At 52.1% G+C, this 19,928-nt stretch overlaps 1 protein-coding gene across 1 annotated transcript in view; it reads left to right on the top strand.

The window, feature by feature from the left end:
- SH3RF3 (SH3 domain containing ring finger 3) overlaps window positions 1-19,928 on the top strand; it is a 156,122-nt gene that overhangs the window by 81,213 nt on the left and 54,981 nt on the right. The window contains exons 3-4 of the mRNA XM_040224187.1: window positions 7,684-7,779; window positions 19,013-19,366. Coding sequence (XP_040080121.1) covers window positions 7,684-7,779; window positions 19,013-19,366 — 450 coding nt within the window. The remainder of the gene's footprint in view (window positions 1-7,683; window positions 7,780-19,012; window positions 19,367-19,928) is intronic.

The raw sequence follows: 19,928 nt of genomic DNA, 5'->3' as shown, positions 1-19,928 counted from the left end.
TAGGGCACAGCCTGCTTGCCTGAGCACCTGCCCGTTCTCCTCTCTCCCCTCCAGCTGCCGCTCTCCCTGCCCCCATCCCTGCCACCCTGCGTGACAGCCTGAGCTTCCCTCCACTGGCCTGGAATACTGGTTCTAACAGCCTCCCTCTCACCACCTTGAGTGACCACGTGGCTCTGACCAGCTTGGTTTTGCCTCCAAGGAGTGTTTTGCTGTTTGGATATGTTCCTTTCTGGACTCAGCAAGGAAAGAAGGAGCGTGTAAAATCCACGGATGGTGCTAACTTCCCTCTAAAAAACATCACTGTGGTGGGATGGATGAGGTTTTAAAAGGAGGCACGTACATCAAAGCAACATTCTTACCTTCGATGTCAGCTCTTGAACAGTCTTGTTAAAACTGCATTAATTAAAGTCATTCTAAAGCCAAAGTCTTTGTTTCATTGAAGAAGAGAATGCATAATTACTTCTCGTAGGTAGAGCAGCTATAAAAAGCACAATTACTCCAACGAGCTGGGCATGTGTGGATAAGACTCAAGGTGACAGCAGAGCATCATCCCGCTCTGCCAGCCCATTCCTCCGGACTGGCACCCGTGTGACAGTGCCCTCCATGTGACAGGGTGGGGCTGGACTGGTTGCTCTGAGCCGGCCAAGCCCATTTAAAGCCCCACTATTGTCCTGACACCATGCCCCTCCTGCTGGCAGCTCCGCCAAACCTTCCCTACGGTCTTCCTTCCTTCCTGTTTACTGGTCCTTCCTCAATGAGGGGATTTTCTGCTTTGTGAATTGGCCCAGCATTAATCCCAAAGCAAGTTCTGATTGGGGATAGAAATTAAATGTATTCAGAGTTTCAGCTCCTGAGTGAGATGGGATTCAAATTGTGACACCTTCACTTTTATCTCTTACTTTGGGTCATTTAGGGCTTCCCTGGTAGCCTAGATGGTAAAGAATCTGCTTGCAGTGCAGGATACCCAGGTTCAATCCCTGGGTCCAGAAGATCCCATCAAGGAGGGAATGGCAATCCACTCCAGTATTCTTGCCTGGAGAATTTCAGGGACAGACCATGGAGTCACAAAGAGTTGGACACGACTGAGCAACTAACACTTTTACTTTCGCTTGAATCATTTATTTCACCTCTGACTATAAAATGGAGTTAATAGGATTCAATGAACAAAAGCAGTGTGGGAGCCAGCCTCAAAACAGGCACCAATCGGGGGCTCACCTCCACGCCCACGGCTTCCTGTCCTTTCTGCCTTTGCCCAGGACACTCCATGAGGCTGGGCCTCCTCCACAGACACACGCACTGGAGCTGCGTCCCCAGGTGGGTCCCCTGTGCCCATCTCATCCTGGTGACTGCATCTGGGCAGGGTCGCGGGGGTGTGGAAGCCCTCAGCCCCCAGGTCAAGGCCACTGTGTCCATTGTGAGCAGCCTGGGCCCGTGTATCCTCTGTCCTGAGGGCAGTCATGACGCTCTCAAGATGTTTCTGAAGGGCCTCCCCTGGTCTCTGCCTCTCGTTGCCTCTTAGAGACCACGTGGCTGCAGGGAGAGGGGGCCGAGGAGCTGGGAGGCCCCTGGAAGGGCAGGTTCTCCATGTGTGATCCACCCCACAACACATTTAGGAAATGGTCCAGCCCCCAGGGCTGGTCTTCTTGGAGCTGCTGTGGGAACTCTCTGGGTGTGGGCCAGGCCCTCAGTGTGTGAGACATCCCTTTGACAGGGAGTTAGGGACAGCATACTCAGCCAGCCACCCTGTGGTGTCCAGGACTTCAGTGCAGGCAGAGACTTCAGTGCAGGCAGAGACTCCAGTCTCCTGGCAGGTCGGGGGGGAAAGCCTCAGGCCTGGGCTTCCTAACAGATTCATCTGTCTGCAGCTTGGCTTTTCCCTGGCAGGAGTCATGTACAGACAGGAGTGTGTGCATACATGCTTCATTGCTCAGTCATATCCGACTCTTTGCCACCGTATGGACTGTAGCCCACCAGGCTCCTCTGTCCATAGGATTCTCCAGGCAAGAATGCTGGAGTGGATTGCTATTTCCTCCTCCAGAGGATCTTCCAGACCCAGGAATTGAAACTGTGTCTCCTGCATTGCAGGAGGATTCTTTACCACTGAGCCGCAGGGAAGCCCTACAAACATGGGAGAGTTGGATGAATTAATTAGAAATGCAGTTAAAGCCCCTTGAGGTGGGGCCTGACTCCTTTGCCAGTGTGCTGCCCGCTGAGCCTGAGCAGGAAGGAGGGCCACTCATCATATGACCAGTGTGTGTTCAAGGCCGCTCAGGACCACCCTGAGCTCTGCCACTAGGCCCTGGCCCTCAATGTTGGTTGAGCTTGGAACAGGGAGGTAGCCTAGGGGATCCACTGACCCACGAGAGGAGTGCTTGCCGAGGAGCCTGGAAGTGAAGCAGAGTTGTGTGTCTGAAGGTGGAAAGATGTCACAGAGCAACTTTCGTCCAGAAAATCCTTGACGCGGCCAGATTGGCCCAGATCTTGTCTTACTCTCCAGCCCTTCACGGGTGTCCTGGCATCAGGAAGAGGACACTTGTTGCTCCACCCTGGGCAGCACTGGGGAACCAGGCTCCGGCCAACCTGCCCACTGGCAGCAGTTTCCATCTAGTCTTGCTGGCCCTCACCCAGACCACTGCACCCACTCTCCTTCTGCGTCTCTGGCAGCTCCCATCCTGAAAGAGCAGAGTTGAGCATGAGACAGAGTAGGTACGGCCAGCAGATCCTGAGATGCCAACTCCCTGGCCCAGAGCTGGAGAGTCCGCAGCTTCGGGGGTGCTGCCCGAGGTCCCTGCGTAGCCGCTCAGCTGACTTCGCGGAGGCCTCAGCGCCCCCGTGAGCAGTGCACTGTGCCCTGGACTCGGGCCTGCCCTGTCCAATGCAGCTAGGGTTCCAGGGGGTGCATTTCTTCACATTCTCAAGAGGCTGCAGAGGAGATGCCTACCCCGGCCCTAGGCTGTGAAATATGACAGCAAATCTGAGGCCTGACGAGGACCCAGGCATCGTTTTCTGGGTCCTGTGTCGGTGGTGGGAGAAGGTGTGACTGTTGGCAGGACCCATGGAACTTGGTGCTGGCAGCTCTGTGGTGCCACTCAGCTCTCAGTGCTCCTCGCGGTGGTTGTGTCCCTGGTATGGGTTGGGTTGGAGCAGAGCAGAGTGGTGGGGAACTAGCCTCAGTGATATCAGGAAGTTGGTCGCTTGCTCGTGCGCAGCCCAGCCAATAGCCTTACCATAGAGACTGCAGACTCCAGGACTGGGCCGCCTCAGGCCAAACAACTAATAGAGAGGGCTCACAGTCCCACCCATCAGCAGAAAATTGGATTAAAGATTTACTTAGTGTGGGCTTGCTCACCAGAGCAAGACCCGTTCTCCCCACAGCCGGTCCCTCCCATCAGGAAGCTTGCACAAGCCACCACTCTCTCTCCCCCACAACTCCTGGTAACTACTGATCCTTTTACAATCCTTTTGATGTTGCCATTGTTCTGGATTTTGGCCATTCTATTAATAATCGTGTGCAGTGGCATGTCACTGTTGTTTTAATTTGCATATCCCTGATGACATACGATGTGGAGCATCATTTCATGTGCCAGCTGTGTATCTTCTTTAGTGAGGTGTATGTTATAATGCTGACATCATAGAATGAGTTAGGAAGTAGTCCCTCTGCTTCTGTCTTCTGAAAGAAATTGTTAGAGAATTTGGCATAATTTCTTCTTTAAATGTTGGTAGAATCCACAAGTGAACCCATCTGGGTCTGGTGCTTTCTGTTTGGGAAGTTTATTAATTATTGATTCAATTTCTTTAACAGATATAGACTTATTCAGATTGTCTATTAGTATTTTTCTTCTGTGAATTTCGGCAGATTGTGTCTTTAAAGAAATTGGCCCATTTTGTTTATTAAATCTGTGGGCATAGATTTGTTCATAATATTTCTTTATTATCTTTTTAATGCCCAAGGTATCTGTGGTCATGTCCCCTCTTTCATTACTAATATTAGTGATTTGTGTTGTTTCTCATTTATAGCTATTGCAGCTTTCTTTTGAATAGTTTTAGTGTGGTATATCTTCCCTTATCTCATTATTTTTCATTTATATGTATCTTTATATTTAAAGTGGGTTTCTTGTAGACAACATACGGTTGGGTCTTGTTAATTTTTAATCCACCACGGCATTCTCTTTCAATTTGTACATTTAGACTATTGCTATTAAAAGTGATTGTTGATATTGTTGGATTAATATTTACCACCTTTGTTTGTTTTCTATTTGCTATCTTTGATTTCTGTTCCTATTTTGTTTTCTACTCTCTTTTGCCTTTTATAGTCTTAATTGAGCAATTTATATGATTGCATTTTCTTTCCTGTCTTAGCATATCAGTTGTACGTTTAAAACAATTTTTTTAATGGTTGCCCTAGAGATTGCAATACACATTTACAACTAATCCAAGGCCACTTTCAAATAACTCTATACAGTGTGGGTACCATATAATAATAAAGTATTCCTAATTCCTTCCTCTTGTCCTTTGTGTCATTGCTGATATTCATTTAACATGTGTATCAATATACATAGTATATATACTTAATCTGTGTGTGTGTTAGTCACTCAGCCCACCAGGCTCTTCTGTCCACAGGATTCTCCAGGCAAGAATACTGGAGTGGGTTGCCATGCCCTTCTCCAATATACTTACATACTATGTAATATATACTTATGTATACATAGATATACATATATGTGGGAGGTACATAGGTATACTTAATCAGATTCATTGTTGCTGTTATTATTGTGAGCTATTTTTTCTTTTACCTTCACTTATTCCTTCTCCAATGTTCTTACTTTATGTAGATTCAAAGGTTTTGACCTATGCAGCGTTTCTTCTAAGGAACTTCTTTTAACATTTTTTGCAAGGCAGGTCTCCTGGCAACAAATTCCCTCAATTTTTGTTTGTCTCAGAAAGTCTTTATTTCTCCCTCACTATTGATGAAGGAGTTATTTTGCAGGGTATAGAACCCTCAGTTATTTTGGTGTCAAATATTTCTTTTGTTTACTTTTTTCTTTCTTCTCCTTTCTATATTCCCATTATGTGTATATTACACCTCTTGTAGTTATCCCACAATTTTTGGATATTCCATTCTGTTATAGATTTTTGTTTATTTTTTTGTCTTTGTTCTCTTTGCTTTTCAGTTTGAGAGGTTTCTATTGAGACATCCTTAAGCTCAGAGACTGTTTCCTCAGCTGTGTTAAATCTACTAATAAGCCTCTAAAAGTCATTATTTCTGTTGCAGTGTTTTTGATCTCCAGCATTTCTTTTTAGTTCTTTTTTGGACGTACCACCTGCCAGTTTGCAGTGCCTGCCTGTTCTTGCATGGTGCCTACCTAACGCATTAGAGCCCTTAGCATATTAATCATGGTTGTTTTAAATTCCCTGTTTGGTAATTCCAACATTCCTTCCATATCTAAGTCTGATTCTGAGGCTTGCTCTTTGTCTTCAAACTGCTGTTGCCTTTTAGGACATTTAGTGATTTTTTTCCTTTTTGATATTCAGACACAATGTACTGCATGAAAGGTGCTGCTGTAAATTGGCTTTTTAGTGGGGGAGGAGAGGTTCTGTTTTTAGGGTCCCATCTTCTGAATTGCTGCACGTCCAGACTGTGAGCATCTCCACCTTCCTATCCTCCTTAGGCAGCACTGGGTGACTGGTGTTATATTGGTGGACATACCATGATTTATCGAACTAACCTTCTTTGTACATTTGTCTCTAGTTTTTCTTTAGTTGAGCAAACACTGTAATGAACATGCTCAGAGGTGAATCTTCTTGCGTGTCTTTGATCTTCTTAAGAAAGAGGCTCTAGAAATGTTCTTTCAGGTCAGTGTGTATGCAGGGTCTCACATTTGATAGGACTTGCCAAACTGCTGCCATAAGTTTATATCCCTGACAGCAGTGGTCAAGTGCCTGTAGACTTCACACTGACCACACTGGCTGGCTTGTGTTCATCCCTGCTCATCTGATAGACACCCAAAGAACAAAGGGGAGAGAAGGAATTTTCCTCTCTAAAGTTGTACTTTTTGAATGTTAGGTATTACATTTTAAAATGTATTTAACAGCAGTTTGCTTTTCTTCCTTTTTGTGAATTATGTGATTTGCCCTTGGCCCGTTTTCCTTTTAAGGTATTTATCTCTTTTTCCTGCTGTGTCTCTAAGTCCTCATGTAGCAAGAATATTCAGTCTTTCTTTCCAATTCTCTGCAAGTGTTTTTCTAGAGTATTTGCCTTTTTGTCTTGTTCTTGCTGTTTTTAACGTAGAGAATTTCAATTTTCTCTAGCCAAGTCTTTGTTATTTACTTCTTAAGACCATCCCCAGTTCAAGATTAAACATCTATTCATATTTTCTTCTTGGACTTTCAAGGGTTTTTTTTTCTTTTCCCTAACATTTAAATCATTAATACTTATGGAATTAATTTTGGCATATACAGTGAATTAGAGAATCAACTTTATTTTTTTAATGATCAGCCAATTTTAATCACATTTTCTAACTGATTATTGGTGGTAGATAGGGAAACCAATGGTTTTTATGTATTTATTTTAAAATTAGCAGCCTTTCTCAAGTTCTTACTTATTCTAATTTTTAATTGATACTCTGTGTTTCTAGGTAGAAAATTGTATGGTCTTTTTTCCAGTATTTGTACTTCCTATTTTTTTCTTTTATTTCTTTGGGTCTAATTTCTTGACCAGTCTCAAATAACAGCGTGGATATTGGTTTTTTTTTTTTAACCAAAATTAATCTGGCATTTTTTTCTTTTTAATTTCACAAAATTGAATGTCTTTTTTTGTTGTTTGATTTATTTTGCTTTCACAAAAGCACTGACTTAGAAGCCTGCGATTGTCTTTTCCTTTGCACCATCAGCAGGATCTCGGCGCCACCCTTTGGCTGAATCTGAGTGGAGTTCATTGTGGGCACAGGGCTCTCCTGGTCGCCCCTGAATGGTTCCTCTGTTCCCCTGGCCTCACCAGCCTGGGCCCCGACGCTCGCTGCTGCCGGTCATCCCCTCACTCCTCATCCCGCCCCCCACCTTGTCGGCTGTCCCTGCACCTGTGAGTGCACCAGGCAGGTCGTCCCCTTGCTCTTCATCCTCTGCCACCCTCGACTATCCTATCAGCTTTGGGCACCTGTGTGGGCATTAGGTGGGGCCACCCTCTCTGGCCACCTGTCTCCCTGCTTCAGGACCCTCTTGTCTCTGCCTCTGTCCACCTTCTGCCTGTATCCTTGATACTGTCTTGCATGACAAGAATTTAACAGGCTTGTTTAGACTTCCACAACTCTAACTAAATGAGTTGGATTGGGTCATATTTTGTGTTTTGATAGAGGTGGAAACACAGAAAGGATTAGTTGAATTTATATTTATTGAAAACAATCTTATCCATAAGTAATTATTAGGAACATGAATTTTAAAGTGCTCACTAGATTGTAAATTGCCATACACTTCCATCGGAGGGTCTTGGCCTCTAAAATCAATACCAGAGAGGAAAAGCGATCACGGCTGAAGATGTGGGGATGAACGGTTTTCATGTCAGATCTCCTAACGAGTCACCACTTAGAGTCTTTCTTTAGCATCAGTGACACTGACTGATCTCTTGGTTCTGTTTCTGTTTCTGTTTTTGTGCATGTCCCTGGGCTTGTCTCCGTGGGCCACTTCCAGGATGAAGTTTTGACCGTAATCAGAAGAGTGGATGACAACTGGGCGGAGGGGAAGCTGAGAGACAAGATTGGGATATTCCCACTGCTATACGTGGAGGTGAGACCCCCACACCGCCCCGCCCCCCCTGTACCTGGAGGTGAGGTCCCTCCCCAGGGCCTCCCGCTGCTGTACCTGGAGGTGAAACAGTGCACTAACCCCACCCCCTGCAGGTGGAGGTGAGGCCACGCCCCAGCCCCGCCCCTGCAGGTGGAGGTGAGGCCCCGTCCCAGCCCCGCCCCCTGCAGATGGAGGTGAGGCCACACCTCAGCCCCGCCCCCTGCAGGTAGAGGTGAGGCCAGACTCCCAACCCGTTTTTTACCCTTTGTGGTTTGCTTCACCAGACCCCGGGGCGCCCTGGTCTTGGAGCCCCTCTTCTGAAGAGAAGGAAGCTGCCCCACAGTCTTCTAAATTCAGGGGGGGTTGACCTGTGGGTCACTCCCTCATCTCACCATGTGGCAGGAGGCAGGGCTCCCCTGTGGACTTCTGCTTCTCTCTTTACAACTGAGCCTGAGCCCTATTTCTTTCTTCGAGACTCTGGGTTTCCCCCAGAGGCACCTGCCCCCTTCCCCCGCTACACCCTGTCCCTGACTCTGCCAGCAACTGAATAGATGTTGAGGCTCCCGGACTCTGGGTTTGGGGCAGCTGGTCAGCGGCCAGTTCCTGGAGTGGAGCACACTTGGGGCTTCCTGCCTGTTCTCTGGGGCTGATGGCTGATGTGCTGTAGGTATCCAGTGAGTGTGTCACGGGCAGTGGCCAAGTGGGGAGTGTCCACAACCTTTGACCTTTCAAGTCCTGGTTGCCGTGGGCTGTGTGTGTGTCTGCTGTATGTCAGGCATGTCAGCGTGTGCATCCCCAGCCTGACTCCACGCTGCACCCGTGCACCCCCGAGTCATCCTTGGAAATCATTTCAGCCAGTGCTCATGGTGCCTGCACCCTGGACCCTTCTGAGGAGTCCTCATCCTGCCTCTCACACATCCCAAGCATGAACACCAGGACTTCACCCCCTGCCCCCATGTGACCGATGAGCCAACAGAGGCTCAGAGTTGACTGTGATCGCAGGTGGACATGTCTCGACTCGGCTCCCAGCACCCCCACTCAGAGCCCACAGTCCCCAGTTCAGGGTGCACTGCACATGAGTTCTGGGATGTGGCTAGCTTTGCCTTTGTTGAGCCCTGTGGGCCAGTGGGCTCCGGGTCCTGCAGGATGAAGGCTGTTCTCTGGGGCAGGCAGCCAGGGCTCTCTGCACCTTGGCCTCCTCTGCTTTTCCAGCCACATCTCTGGCCCTTTCCCCCTATTTCCTAAATGTCCTGCCCCCTGCATTTCTCACACTCACTCTGGATCAGCTGCCCAGGAAATTCTGAGACCCTCCCCAGCAGTAAAGCCACACGCATGTATATGCTCCTCTCTGGTACCTCGTGAGGGGCACTCACGGGCACACATTCTGCCCTCTGGCTCCTGGTATGACCCCTGTCATCACCCGTGCATTTGCTCCACTGCCTGGGGTGGTCTCCATCCTACTGCTTCAGACCCAGAAACCACACAGTGCCGTCCAGATGTGCAGAGCCAGACGCCCCAAGGCCCCGAGGACTGGATGGGGCTCACCGTCCCCACAGGTGGGATGGAGGTCAGCCCCACCTGCGGTTGCAGCAGGAGGTCCATCACAGATAGGGTCGCCCACACTCCAGGTATGTAGAGGGGCTGACCTGACTGCCCTCAGGGAGGAGGTGGCTGGAGAGGAGGGTCTCGGAAGGAACAAGAGATGACTCATCTCAGCCTCTTTGCAGAAGGTTGTTTGTCAAGAAAGAGTGTTCAGGATGCAGTAGGAGGTGATTTGGGGACTTCACCTGAGGTGTTGAGACCTGTGAGGGGCAGGGAACCGAGGGAAGACGTGGAGGCTGGGCAGCTCCTGGTCAGCCGAGCAGTGGTGGACATGCCAGAGGACAGGTGTGCGGCTGTGGGCACCACAGCCACAGAACAGGTGCAGTGACTAGTGAGGGTGGCTTTCAAGGAGGAGAGGACATAGCCCGGAGGAGAGGGCTGTGGGCTGCAGGCTGCAGCCCAGGGCTGCACGTGGGTGTGAGAGGCTCCATGCGGGCGTGAGGGGCTGGAGGGTGGAGGTGGGGGTGTCCAGAGTGGTGCTGCAGGAGTCCTGTCCCCCTCCCACTGACCCTCCATATCCATCAGAGCTGCCCGCATCCATCCGTCCATGCAGCTGGATGGACGCGTCCGTAGTGGCATCTGTCGAGAGCCTGTGTCCTAAACCTGGAGCCATGTGTGCATCTGGTGGGCCTGTCCTCTGGCTCCTGCTCCCCCTTCTGCTGCCCCACACGCTGGGATCAGGATCCGCCCTGATCTCTCATGGCCGTGGGGTACCTGCAGATGCCTGTATCCTGGATGAGGAGGTGGGGAAGCTGGGTGAGCCCCAGAAAGTGGGGGCAGCCTCATCCCGGGCAGGGGGTGTCCAGAGAGTTCTGACCTTGGGACCAGATCCAAACCTCTGTCTGCTGGTGGTGTTACAGGCCTCGGCTGATCCCTGAGGCTGATTGGTGCTATTTACGGATCCGGGAGAAGATGGAGGCAAAAACTGAAGTCTTGATTTAGCCAAATAGATGTAATGCCCAAAATGGTATGGTTGCTAATGGCAACTGCTTCCCGTGTGAGAGGCTTGGTCTTCAGCGTGATGATTGCTGTGGAAGTCGCTTGAGCCTCCGCTAATTGCGATGTTGAACTTGGCCTTTCTTGCTCCTGGAGCACTATCGTCTCCTTATCACTTTGCCTTATGAAGAGAGCATGTTATTCTGAGCGTCCATCTGCAACTGTGGTATCAGAGCTGCCAACATCCCTGGAGACAAACAGCGTTGAAGCTGTCTGTTCTGTTTCAAAGGTGCGGGCTGCCCCGCACACATGGGGTTTCCTGACCCAGTAACTGCTGGCTGTTTCTTCACCTTTGTCTCAGGCCCCAGGGCAGGCAGAGTGTTTACAGGGAGGAGTCTGGGGAGGGTCCTTGGCTTCTAGTAGAAGGTCCACGCCCAGGCTCTGGAGAAACAGAAAGACACAGGAGCCCTGAGCCCCATCCAAACCTCAGTGCCTCTACAGACCCTAGGTGTATTTGGGATCCAGGTGGATAGACCTGCGGGGGTGTCCCTGGTTGGGGGGCACAGCTCCTGGAAAAGAAACCCTGCATGTTGGGGATGCATGGCACTGGGAGGCTGTGTTCTGACTTCCTGTTCTCATTGGGTGGTTGGGGGGTGGGGGTTTCTGACTTCCTGCTCCCATTGGGGAGTAGGGAGGTGAGGGGGTGGAGTTCTGACTTCTTGCTCCCATTGGGGGATGTTGGGGGGGTACTGGAAGGCTTCTCTCCTGGTTCAGCTCTGGACCCACAGGCTACCTGGGCTTCACCCAGCTGTGTGATACATTGGTACCCAGTTTCTCCCTCTCCCAGTGTGGACGGTGCCATGTCCAGAGGGCACCAGGAGGACCCAAGGAGGTACCAGGCACAGCCCCATGTGGGTGGTCAGCACCACCCAGAGGCAATGGTTAGCGGCCGCTGGCATCTGTGAGCAGCGTGTCTAGGGAACGAGGCCTCTGGAAGGGGTTGGAGGCCCTCACAGCATCTGAGGGACCTGGCCAGCCATTCCCACTCTCTCAGCCACCCAGGCAGTCAGGGCAGCGACTCCGAGCAGAGGGGCTCTCTCGGATAAAGGGCCTCTTCTAGCTACTTCTTTCTTTCCTACCTACAAGCGACCAGCACTGCCAGCTTCTATGAAGTGGCCCTGGAACCAACACGGTTATGGCTGTGTGACCGTCAGGCTGTTAGAGGGTCAGGGAAGGTGTGCAGCCAGGTGGGTTCTCCAAAGAGAGTCAGTGGGATGGGACCCTTGTTGGGCAGCCATGCAGACCCCCAGGCCCCCAGGCCCCCAGGCTAGTGGCCTGATGAAAGGTATCAGTTCAAAACCAGCAACTTGCAGCCACGTCTGGATGACTGACTGTGAAGCTCGAGGTGGGTTCACGTGGCGGCAGCTATTCTTGAGACTCTCCCCTCCCATGGCCTCCCTCATGGCCAGCAGGTGGGTGGGTGGAACTGGCCCCAGAACCTCCCTGGGGCATCTTGTAACAACCACCCTCCTGCCCTATTCTTTCCTACAGAGGGTTTTGCTTCACTCTGGGGATTCAGGCCCCACCTGTGTGGAAGGAAGCGGGAAGCGGCCTCGGTGGGGTAGCACATGGGAAGCATGTGCCCAGAAGATGGATGGACAAATGGACAGGGCGTCTGTGCCACGGACGGGTGGGCTGGGTATCCAGGGAACTGGTCTTTAGAAGATGGATGGTGTCTTCCTCGTGTCCTGGGGGTGCCTCCTGATGCGCACACTGGCCTCGCTGCTCGGATGTGGGGAGTGTGGTTGGGGTGTCCCCTGATGCTTCCCCACAGACTCTGGGTTCTGGCTCGTTCTGGTTCTAGTCTGCTGATGACTCTTGCCCTGTGAATACTGACCCGGTTGGTTTATGGGCTGCATTCCCTGCCGCTTCACCTGCATAGCACCTCTGAGGGGATGCGGTGTTGTGAATTTGGCTTCTCGGATGTGGGGTGTTCTTGCATGCCTACCAGTGTGTGCAGGCCCTGTCCTGGGATGTACTGAGCTATGCACGGAGAGGCTGTGTGATACTTTTCGTGCCTTGCTCATAGCTTGTTAGGCAGAACTAGGGCGCCTCAGTGTGGGGCTGATTGGACGCCCTTCTAAAGCTATGTTTTCTACTGCATGTCCTGTGGTTTATGAGGTTCTTCACTCCTGAACTGTCCAGTGTTCCATGTCTGAAAGCCGTGTTTCTTTAATCTGTGTTTAGCATTTCAGATGAGAAGGTAAATATGGTCCTTGTTGCTCCTTCTTGTTAACCTGTGATGGTTTAGAATTTTTGAAATAAGGGTGACAAACCATTATGTTGTATGAAAGAGAGGTGAAAGTGAAGTCATGTCTGACTCTTTGCGACCCCGTGGACTGTAGCCCACCAGGCTTCTCCGTCCATGGGATTCTCCAGGCAAGAATACTGGAGTGGGTAGCCATTTCCTTCTCCAGGGGATCTTCCCGACCCAGGGATCGAACCCAGGTCTCCCGCATTGCAGGCAGACGCTTTAACCTCTGAGCCACCAGGGAAGCAGTTGTATACTTTATTATGTATTATGTTGTGTATACATATGTATTAATACATTATGTATTATGTTGTATACTTTAGCACAATGTCGTATGTCAATTATATTGCAATAATTGATATAATTGCAGTTGGGGACAAACAAGGATGATAAAACTGGGATCCCCGAGAGGTATTTTCAGCAAAATGGGAAGTCTGTAGGTCAGCGGTGGCTCTCCCATGCTGAGGCCCCTCAGCTCAGGGCCTAGAGTAAACAGCTTCCATCAGAGCAGTGAGGACCAGGTGCAAGCCTCTGGGATCATTGTTCTCCATGGAGACAGGTTACAACCACGTCCAAACACTGTTCTGTGACCAGCACTCCAGGTGGGCTGGGGGCGGGCGGGGGGGGGTTGCTCCTCCATGTCTCCCAAGCCAGGGTAACCCCTGCTTCCTCACTCAGCTCCTAACTCTCATGACACCCTGATTCTGCCACACCAGAGGTGACCCGACAAAGTCCCAGGGAAGAAACAAGAGCGGAGCTGCTCACGGGTCCCTGCCGTAGGACACTGGGGAGACGTGATGGTGCTTGAAGCTCCGTTTTGTTCCCTTTTCTTCTTCATGTCCCGTTTCTCATGAGCATCATCGTGAGCACCATCAGTGGGCAGCTGGAGCAGGGGATCCCCCTCTGGACCTGGACATGAGTTCTGCCCACATTTCTGTGTCCAGGTTCAGACTGTGCCCCCATGAAGACCTAATGGGCTTCCCTTACAGGTGACGCCCAGTCACCACAGGGCAGGCTGCTGGGTGAGGGAGTGAAGCGGGTGGAGCCAACGGGGCTCCATCAGAGACAGGAGGACTTCAGTGTCCCTCGGGTCTGCACCCCAAGACACAATCCAGGCAATGGGGTGTGGCCCTGGGTCCTCCACAGAGGCCGGTAGGTACATAGCTACCAGCTCTTCCTGACCTCTCTCCCCTGTAGCACTTTTTGAACTGTTTGTGAAGTTACATCTTACAATGTGATGCATACGAGGTAACATGTAAACAGGTAATGACTCAGATTCCCTGTCATCCTGTCTCTACAGCTGCATAGGTAGCCAGTTTGAGGCCAGACCAATGACAGTTCCTTTCCGTTCTTGTCCTGGTGTAGAACTCGGCACACAGGAGGCAGTTAGTTCATTTGTGTAGTGTTGTTTGGCTGTGGGCCAGTGTTCCATAGAAGTCAAACTATTTTATAAGGACTAAGCCACCAGCCATCACCAAGGTCTTAGCTGGGATCCTTTCAGCGCACCTGCTTATTAGCACACAGGGACCTAGCAAGTCCTGTGAGACCAGTCCCTCTGGGCCTTGAACTGCCAGCCTCCCTGGAGCTGTCCAGCTGCAAGAGTGCCCAGAAGAAAGCAGAGGCGCTGCCATGAGTGAATGTCCATCTTCCATAGACCAGCGGGATGACAGTGTGGCAACCTGGGGCTGAAATGCAGGGAGGAGCCCGGCCTGGCTGCCGGTGGGGCCTACGCCTCTCCTGGGGCTTTAGCCCGCCTAGCATGGGGACGGCTGCTGGCTATGCTGCGTTGACTGTTTCTGCTCAGGTGCCAGCGTCTCTCCTCCCTTCCCATCGTGTGTTCCCCGTGTGGGCAGCAGTGTCCCTGCAAACCAGGCACATGAGGATGGAACCATTTTTCAGCCAACTGAGCTCCCCCCACTGGATGCCCCCTGGCTTGGAATCTCTGTGTCCTCAGCTGCCGTCTACTCTTCTGCATTCTGCTCAGGGACACAGGCTCCTCAGCAACCCCCCACCTCAGGCTGCCCTAGGCACCCTCCCATCTGCCCTCCCCTTGGCCATGGTTTCAATAGGTGCCTTTGCTTGACTTCCCCCCTCCCACCTCGACTCATCCCATCCAGTCAGTGACTCAGAAACTTCAGTGAGCATTAAAGTTGCCCAGAAAGCCCAGGCTCAGCCCCAAGCCTCACAGTGGGTCTAGGTGGACCCGAGTCTGAGAAATAAGTTGGGGAAAAGGCTCTTTTGCAGATTCCATGTGGCCCCAAGGGTGGACCTTGGCCATGGATATGGGGTTACCTGCCCCTTGGGTGGGCCTCCTTCAGTTCAGTTCAGTTCAGTCGCTCAGTTGTGTCCGACTCTTTGAGGCCCCATGAACCGCAGCATGCCAGGCCTCCCTGTCCATCACCAACTCCTGGAGTTCACCAAAACCCATGTCCATCGAGTCGGTGCTGGCATCCAACCATCTCATCCTCTGTCATCCCCTTCTCCTCCTACGTTCAATCTTTCCCATCATCAGGGTCTTTTCAAATGAGTCAGCTCTTCACATCAAGTGGCCAAAGTATTAGAGTTTCAGCTTCATCATCAGTTCTTCCAATGAACACCCAGGACTGATCTCCTTTAGGATGGACTGGTTGGATCTCCTTGCAGTCCAAGGGACTCTCAAAAGTCTTCAACACCACAGTTCAAAAGCATCAATTCTTCGGCGCTCACCTTTCTTTATAGTCCAACTCTCACATCCATACATGACCACTGGAAAAACCATAGCCTTGACTAGATGGACCTTTGTTGGCAAAGTAATGTCTCTGCTTTTAAATATGCTATCTAGGTTGGTCATAACTTTCCTTCCAAGGAGTAAGCATCTTTTAATTTCATGGCGACAATCACCATCTGCAGTGATTTTGGAACCCAGAAAAATAAAGTCACCCACTGTTTCCACTGTTTCATCTATTTGCCATGAAGTGATGGGACCAGATGCCATAATCTTAGTTTTCTGAATGTTGAACTTTAAGCCAACTTTTTCACTCTCCTCTTTCACTTTCATCAAGAGGTTCTTTAGTTCTTCTTCACTTTCTGCCATAAGAGTGGTGTCATCTGCATATCTGAGGTTATTGATGTTTCTCCTGGCAATCTTGATTCCAGTTTGTGCTTCCTCCAGCCCAGCATTTCTCATGATGTACTCTGCATATAAGTTAAATAAGCAGGGTGACAATATACAGCCTTGACGTATTCCTTTTCCTATTTGGAACCAGTCTGTTGTTCCATGTCCAGTTCTAACTGTTGCTTCCTGACCTGCATACAGGTTTCTCAAGAGGCAGGTCAGGTGGTCTGGTATTCCCATCTCTTTCAGAATTTTCCACAGTGTATTGTGATCCACACAGTCAAAGGCTTTGGCATAGTCAGTAAGGTGGAAGCAGATTTGGCATGGAGAGATTTGACTCTAGGTGTTTATAAGGTGACAACAGAGCCGGGCTTGGCTGAGGTTCAGGCTGTGTTCAGTGCAGAAGGAACGGCTTGGCTGACTGTGCAGCTGGAAAGGGCCACAGGCCGCCAGGCTTCTTGCCTCCAGAGCTGAGAGCATTTGTGGGGAGATGGCCCTACAGTTTCTGCTGCCTCCACATTCATTGTAAGACTTGACCAGGAATTACTTCTGAGATTAACTCTCTGGGCGACTTGGAGAAACCTCTCCCATCATCATGTTCCTCCTGCTCCCTTTGGTAGCGCTTCTGTGTGGAAGAGAGGCTGTGTGTCCCTGATGACCTGACTCGTGCGTGTACTCTGTCCACTATCTGCAACCGCTGCAACTCCATCAGTTACTGCAGAGAGAAAACACAGCTAATTTGAGCTGCGCCCACTCAGAGAGGCTCAGAGCTCTCCTCTGTGGCTCTTGTTTATTCCAAAGCCTCAAAGTGAGAGCAGTTAGAAGCTGAGTGTAAAGCTGTTGAGGACTCCATGCCTCTCAGTCTGCTGGCACATCTGAGCCCTGGACCGAAAGAGCGGTTTTCAGCACGTGGCCATCCGAGCTGCCTCTCGTTTATTGAGCGACTGCTGTGAGCCAGGCCCTGGGAGAGTCATCTTGAAACCTAGGTTTCCATGGGAAGAGACACAGATGGAGAGAAAGTGAAGTCTAGAGGCAGTGTGTCCTCCATGAAGGACACGGAGCTGGAAATGGGAGGAAGCTAGGGGAGGAGCTGTAACTCTCCTGCTCAGAGGGACCCACAGAGAAGCCACCTTGGGGACAGGAGGAAGGGTGAGGGGCCAGCCCCCAGTGCCCAGGAACTGAGGGACTGTGGGGCCAGGGTGACCCAGAAGGCCCAGTGGGGAGGCGTGGGGAGAGAGCAGGGGCCATGGGAGGCCAGCCTGCTCACTCACGGGACTCCAGAGTTTGCTCCACACATCAGTAGGTGACTCCAGCCCCCCTGCCTGCTCCAGGAACAGCCCTTGTCCCTCTGTCCACTGAGCCCTATGCCCAACCATGTCCTTCATTTCTAACTTTGCCTTTACCTGGAGTTGATAGCATAAAGCGAAGGTAAAGAGAAACTTTCAGAGGAAAAGTTTTCAGCTGTGCTGGGTGTCAGCCCTCCCAGAGCAGCCCTGCCATCTGTCACCATCTCCCAGCCGACCCTCCACCGTCGCCTCCCCATGGTCCACTGTCACACACGGACCGGACCATCTCTACAAAGGTGACGCAGGCCTCACTCCTGCCTGTGTCCCTGGGGCGGGGGGCATTACTCTCAGAATCCAGGCTCCTCTCTGCAGCCCACAGGCCCACAGGGCTGAGGGATCTGTCAGCCTCACCCCTTCCTCACCGCACCCCCGCCCCCGCCCCCACCACATGACCTTCAGGCCAGACCCCTCTGCCATTGCCAGAACAGAGACTCGGTGAACAGGATGAGGCCGAACCGTTTTTCTGCCTCTGGAGGGTGCTCCTCTGGGGTCCCCTCGCCCGCAGCAGGGGTGGGAGGAAGTGCAGAGGCTTCACCACCGGGAAGCAGCGTTTGTCACTCTCCCTGCGGTCTGTGGAGACTGTCTTCTTCAGTGGACATCGGCTCGTCCTCCTTTCAGCACCCGTGGAGGCACTCAGGCCACCCTGAAGCCCAGCTCTCCTTGTGGGGGCAGGGTGGTGGACATGTCAGCTCGGGGCAGACATGTGGTGGGCTGCTGATCGTGTGGCTGAGTGGCCGGCATGACCGTGGGCGTACGTGGTCCTGCTGTGTGCACATGTGCTCTGGGCGTGCACACACCTGCCTTGTCCTTCCCTGAATTTCCTGGTCCTGAAACTGTGGTTTCTGACACTGACTCCACAGGGTCTCTGGGACTGAGTGAGGGGCTCCAGGGCTGCTGCTCTGGGGCTAAGCGGGAGTTGAGCCCAGCGGTGGCGGCAGTGCCATTATTTCCATACAGAAACCTGCCACGTGGAGGCACAGGGCAGGTAGTTTAGACCAGGTTCTGGTGCCCATGCTTCCTGCTTCTGCTCTTTGGGTGGCCCCGCAGTTAGGTGCAGAACAGAGGGTACAGAAGGCCGGCCTCCAGGGTCAGAGGGCCCCCGCAAAGAAGGGGGAGGGGATTCAGCACTGTAGAGGGAGCAAATGAGTAAAACCTTAAAATAGAGCAAAACAGCTGAGCCTCAGTGAAGGCAGCATTTCAGAGGAAATGATCCTGGATTTAGATCCCAGGTTTCAGGGCCTGGAGTGAATTGTACGACCCCACCCCCAACCCTGTGAAGGACGGGTGTTTGCAGTGGAAATGCAGACAGCCCTGTGCCTGAGCCATTCGGTGCAGCTGGACTCCAGCGCCTGTGATCTGTCAGCTTGGCCTGTGGACGCACCATACCTTCCTTTCGCTGTGCAAATCCAGCAGCAAAGGCTTGCAACCTTTCTCTGCACCAGCCCCTGGTACGGTGCCCCACTGCAGCCCTGAGCTCAGGCCTGGGCTCTGCTGTGCTCCCCTTGGGCCTTGCTCCCCACCTGGGATACAGGCGTGTCCTGTTCCAGGGGGGCATTTGTTCTGCCCACGTCCCCGGACTGTGGGGACAGGGCTCTGCCGCAGCAGAGGCCGCATGCACAGGGGATGGACGGGGGTGGTGCGTCCTGCTGGCCCACGAGGTGGGGAGCACATGGGGGCACTTCTCCCCACCCCCTGGGTGTTTCCCAGGCAGCACAGTTCAGCCACAGTGGGGCAAAGGGAGCAGACCCCTGGAAACACAGCTTCTCAATCAAGTGCCCAGATGCCACCCCGGCCTTTACTGTGTTTCCTCAACACTGTTCCTATTGCACATGCTGTTGGAAGGGTCTAGCACCCCAAACACAGTGGCAGCTTTGAGGCGTGAGCAGAAGGCTGGACGTGGGTTGTGGCTGCTGCTCAGTGACCCTCCCCTTCCTCTCTCCTTAGCTCAATGATGCCGCCAAGCAGCTGATGGAGATGGACAAGCTGGGCCTGGCTTCAGCATCCAGCTGCCTTGCCTCCCTGCCCTCTGAGGCCGGTGCAGTGGCCAGCGTGGCCCCGGGTCCCACTTCAGGCAGCACGGGGGCAGTCAGCGCCTTCCAGCGGCGTGTGGACAGCAAGAAGAACGCCAAGAAGCGGCACTCCTTCACGGCGCTCAGCGTGACGCACAAGTCCACCCAAGCCAGTGGCCACAGGCGCTCCATGGAGATCAGCGCCCCCGTGCTCATCAGCTCCAGCGATCCCCGGGCCGCGGCCAGGATCGGGGACCTGGCGCACCTGTCCCGCAGTGCTCCTGCCCAGGTAATGCCACAGCCTGTGACCTGGGGGCCCTCCTCAGTGCCACTCACTTCTCTCCCCCAGTCCCTGGGTGGGCATGAGAAGGCCAGGCACCTGTGCCTTTTGGGGCCCCACCTTCAGAGCCCCCAAGTCCCAGTGGAGGTGAGTCTCTATCTCAGCCACACAACTTACACAGCCCTGGTGGACATGAGGGGCTTCTCAGGGGCCCAGAACAGCCTCTGAAGGTGCGATCCCAGCCCCCCGAGCCCTCTGACGCAGGAGAAAGCCTGGATTAGCACTCCTGTGTCTTCAGCATCTCGTCGTAAGCCTGGCTGATGTGCTCCCTGTGACCATGGGTCTACGGAGCCTTTCTGTGTGGGACGAGGCATCAGTTCCATCTACCAGGGAAGTCAAGGGGATTTGCTTTGCTCGCAGCCAACTAGCAGAGCCAAACTGGTTCTGCTCACTGCACGAAAGGCCAGTCCATTAAGAGACGAGGTGTTGGGGTCAGCAGCAGAGATGACCGGGTCCTGGGACCTGTGTTCCTACAGTTACACTGGAAGCAACATTGTGACCAGGCTCAGGC

The sequence above is a fragment of the Oryx dammah genome, unplaced genomic scaffold (assembly GCF_014754425.2).
Source record: "Oryx dammah isolate SB20612 unplaced genomic scaffold, SCBI_Odam_1.1 HiC_scaffold_25, whole genome shotgun sequence".
Lineage (NCBI taxonomy): Eukaryota > Metazoa > Chordata > Mammalia > Artiodactyla > Bovidae > Oryx > Oryx dammah.
The sequence above is the reverse complement of the archived record's forward strand: the minus strand, read 5'-3'. Positions and strand labels throughout refer to the sequence as shown.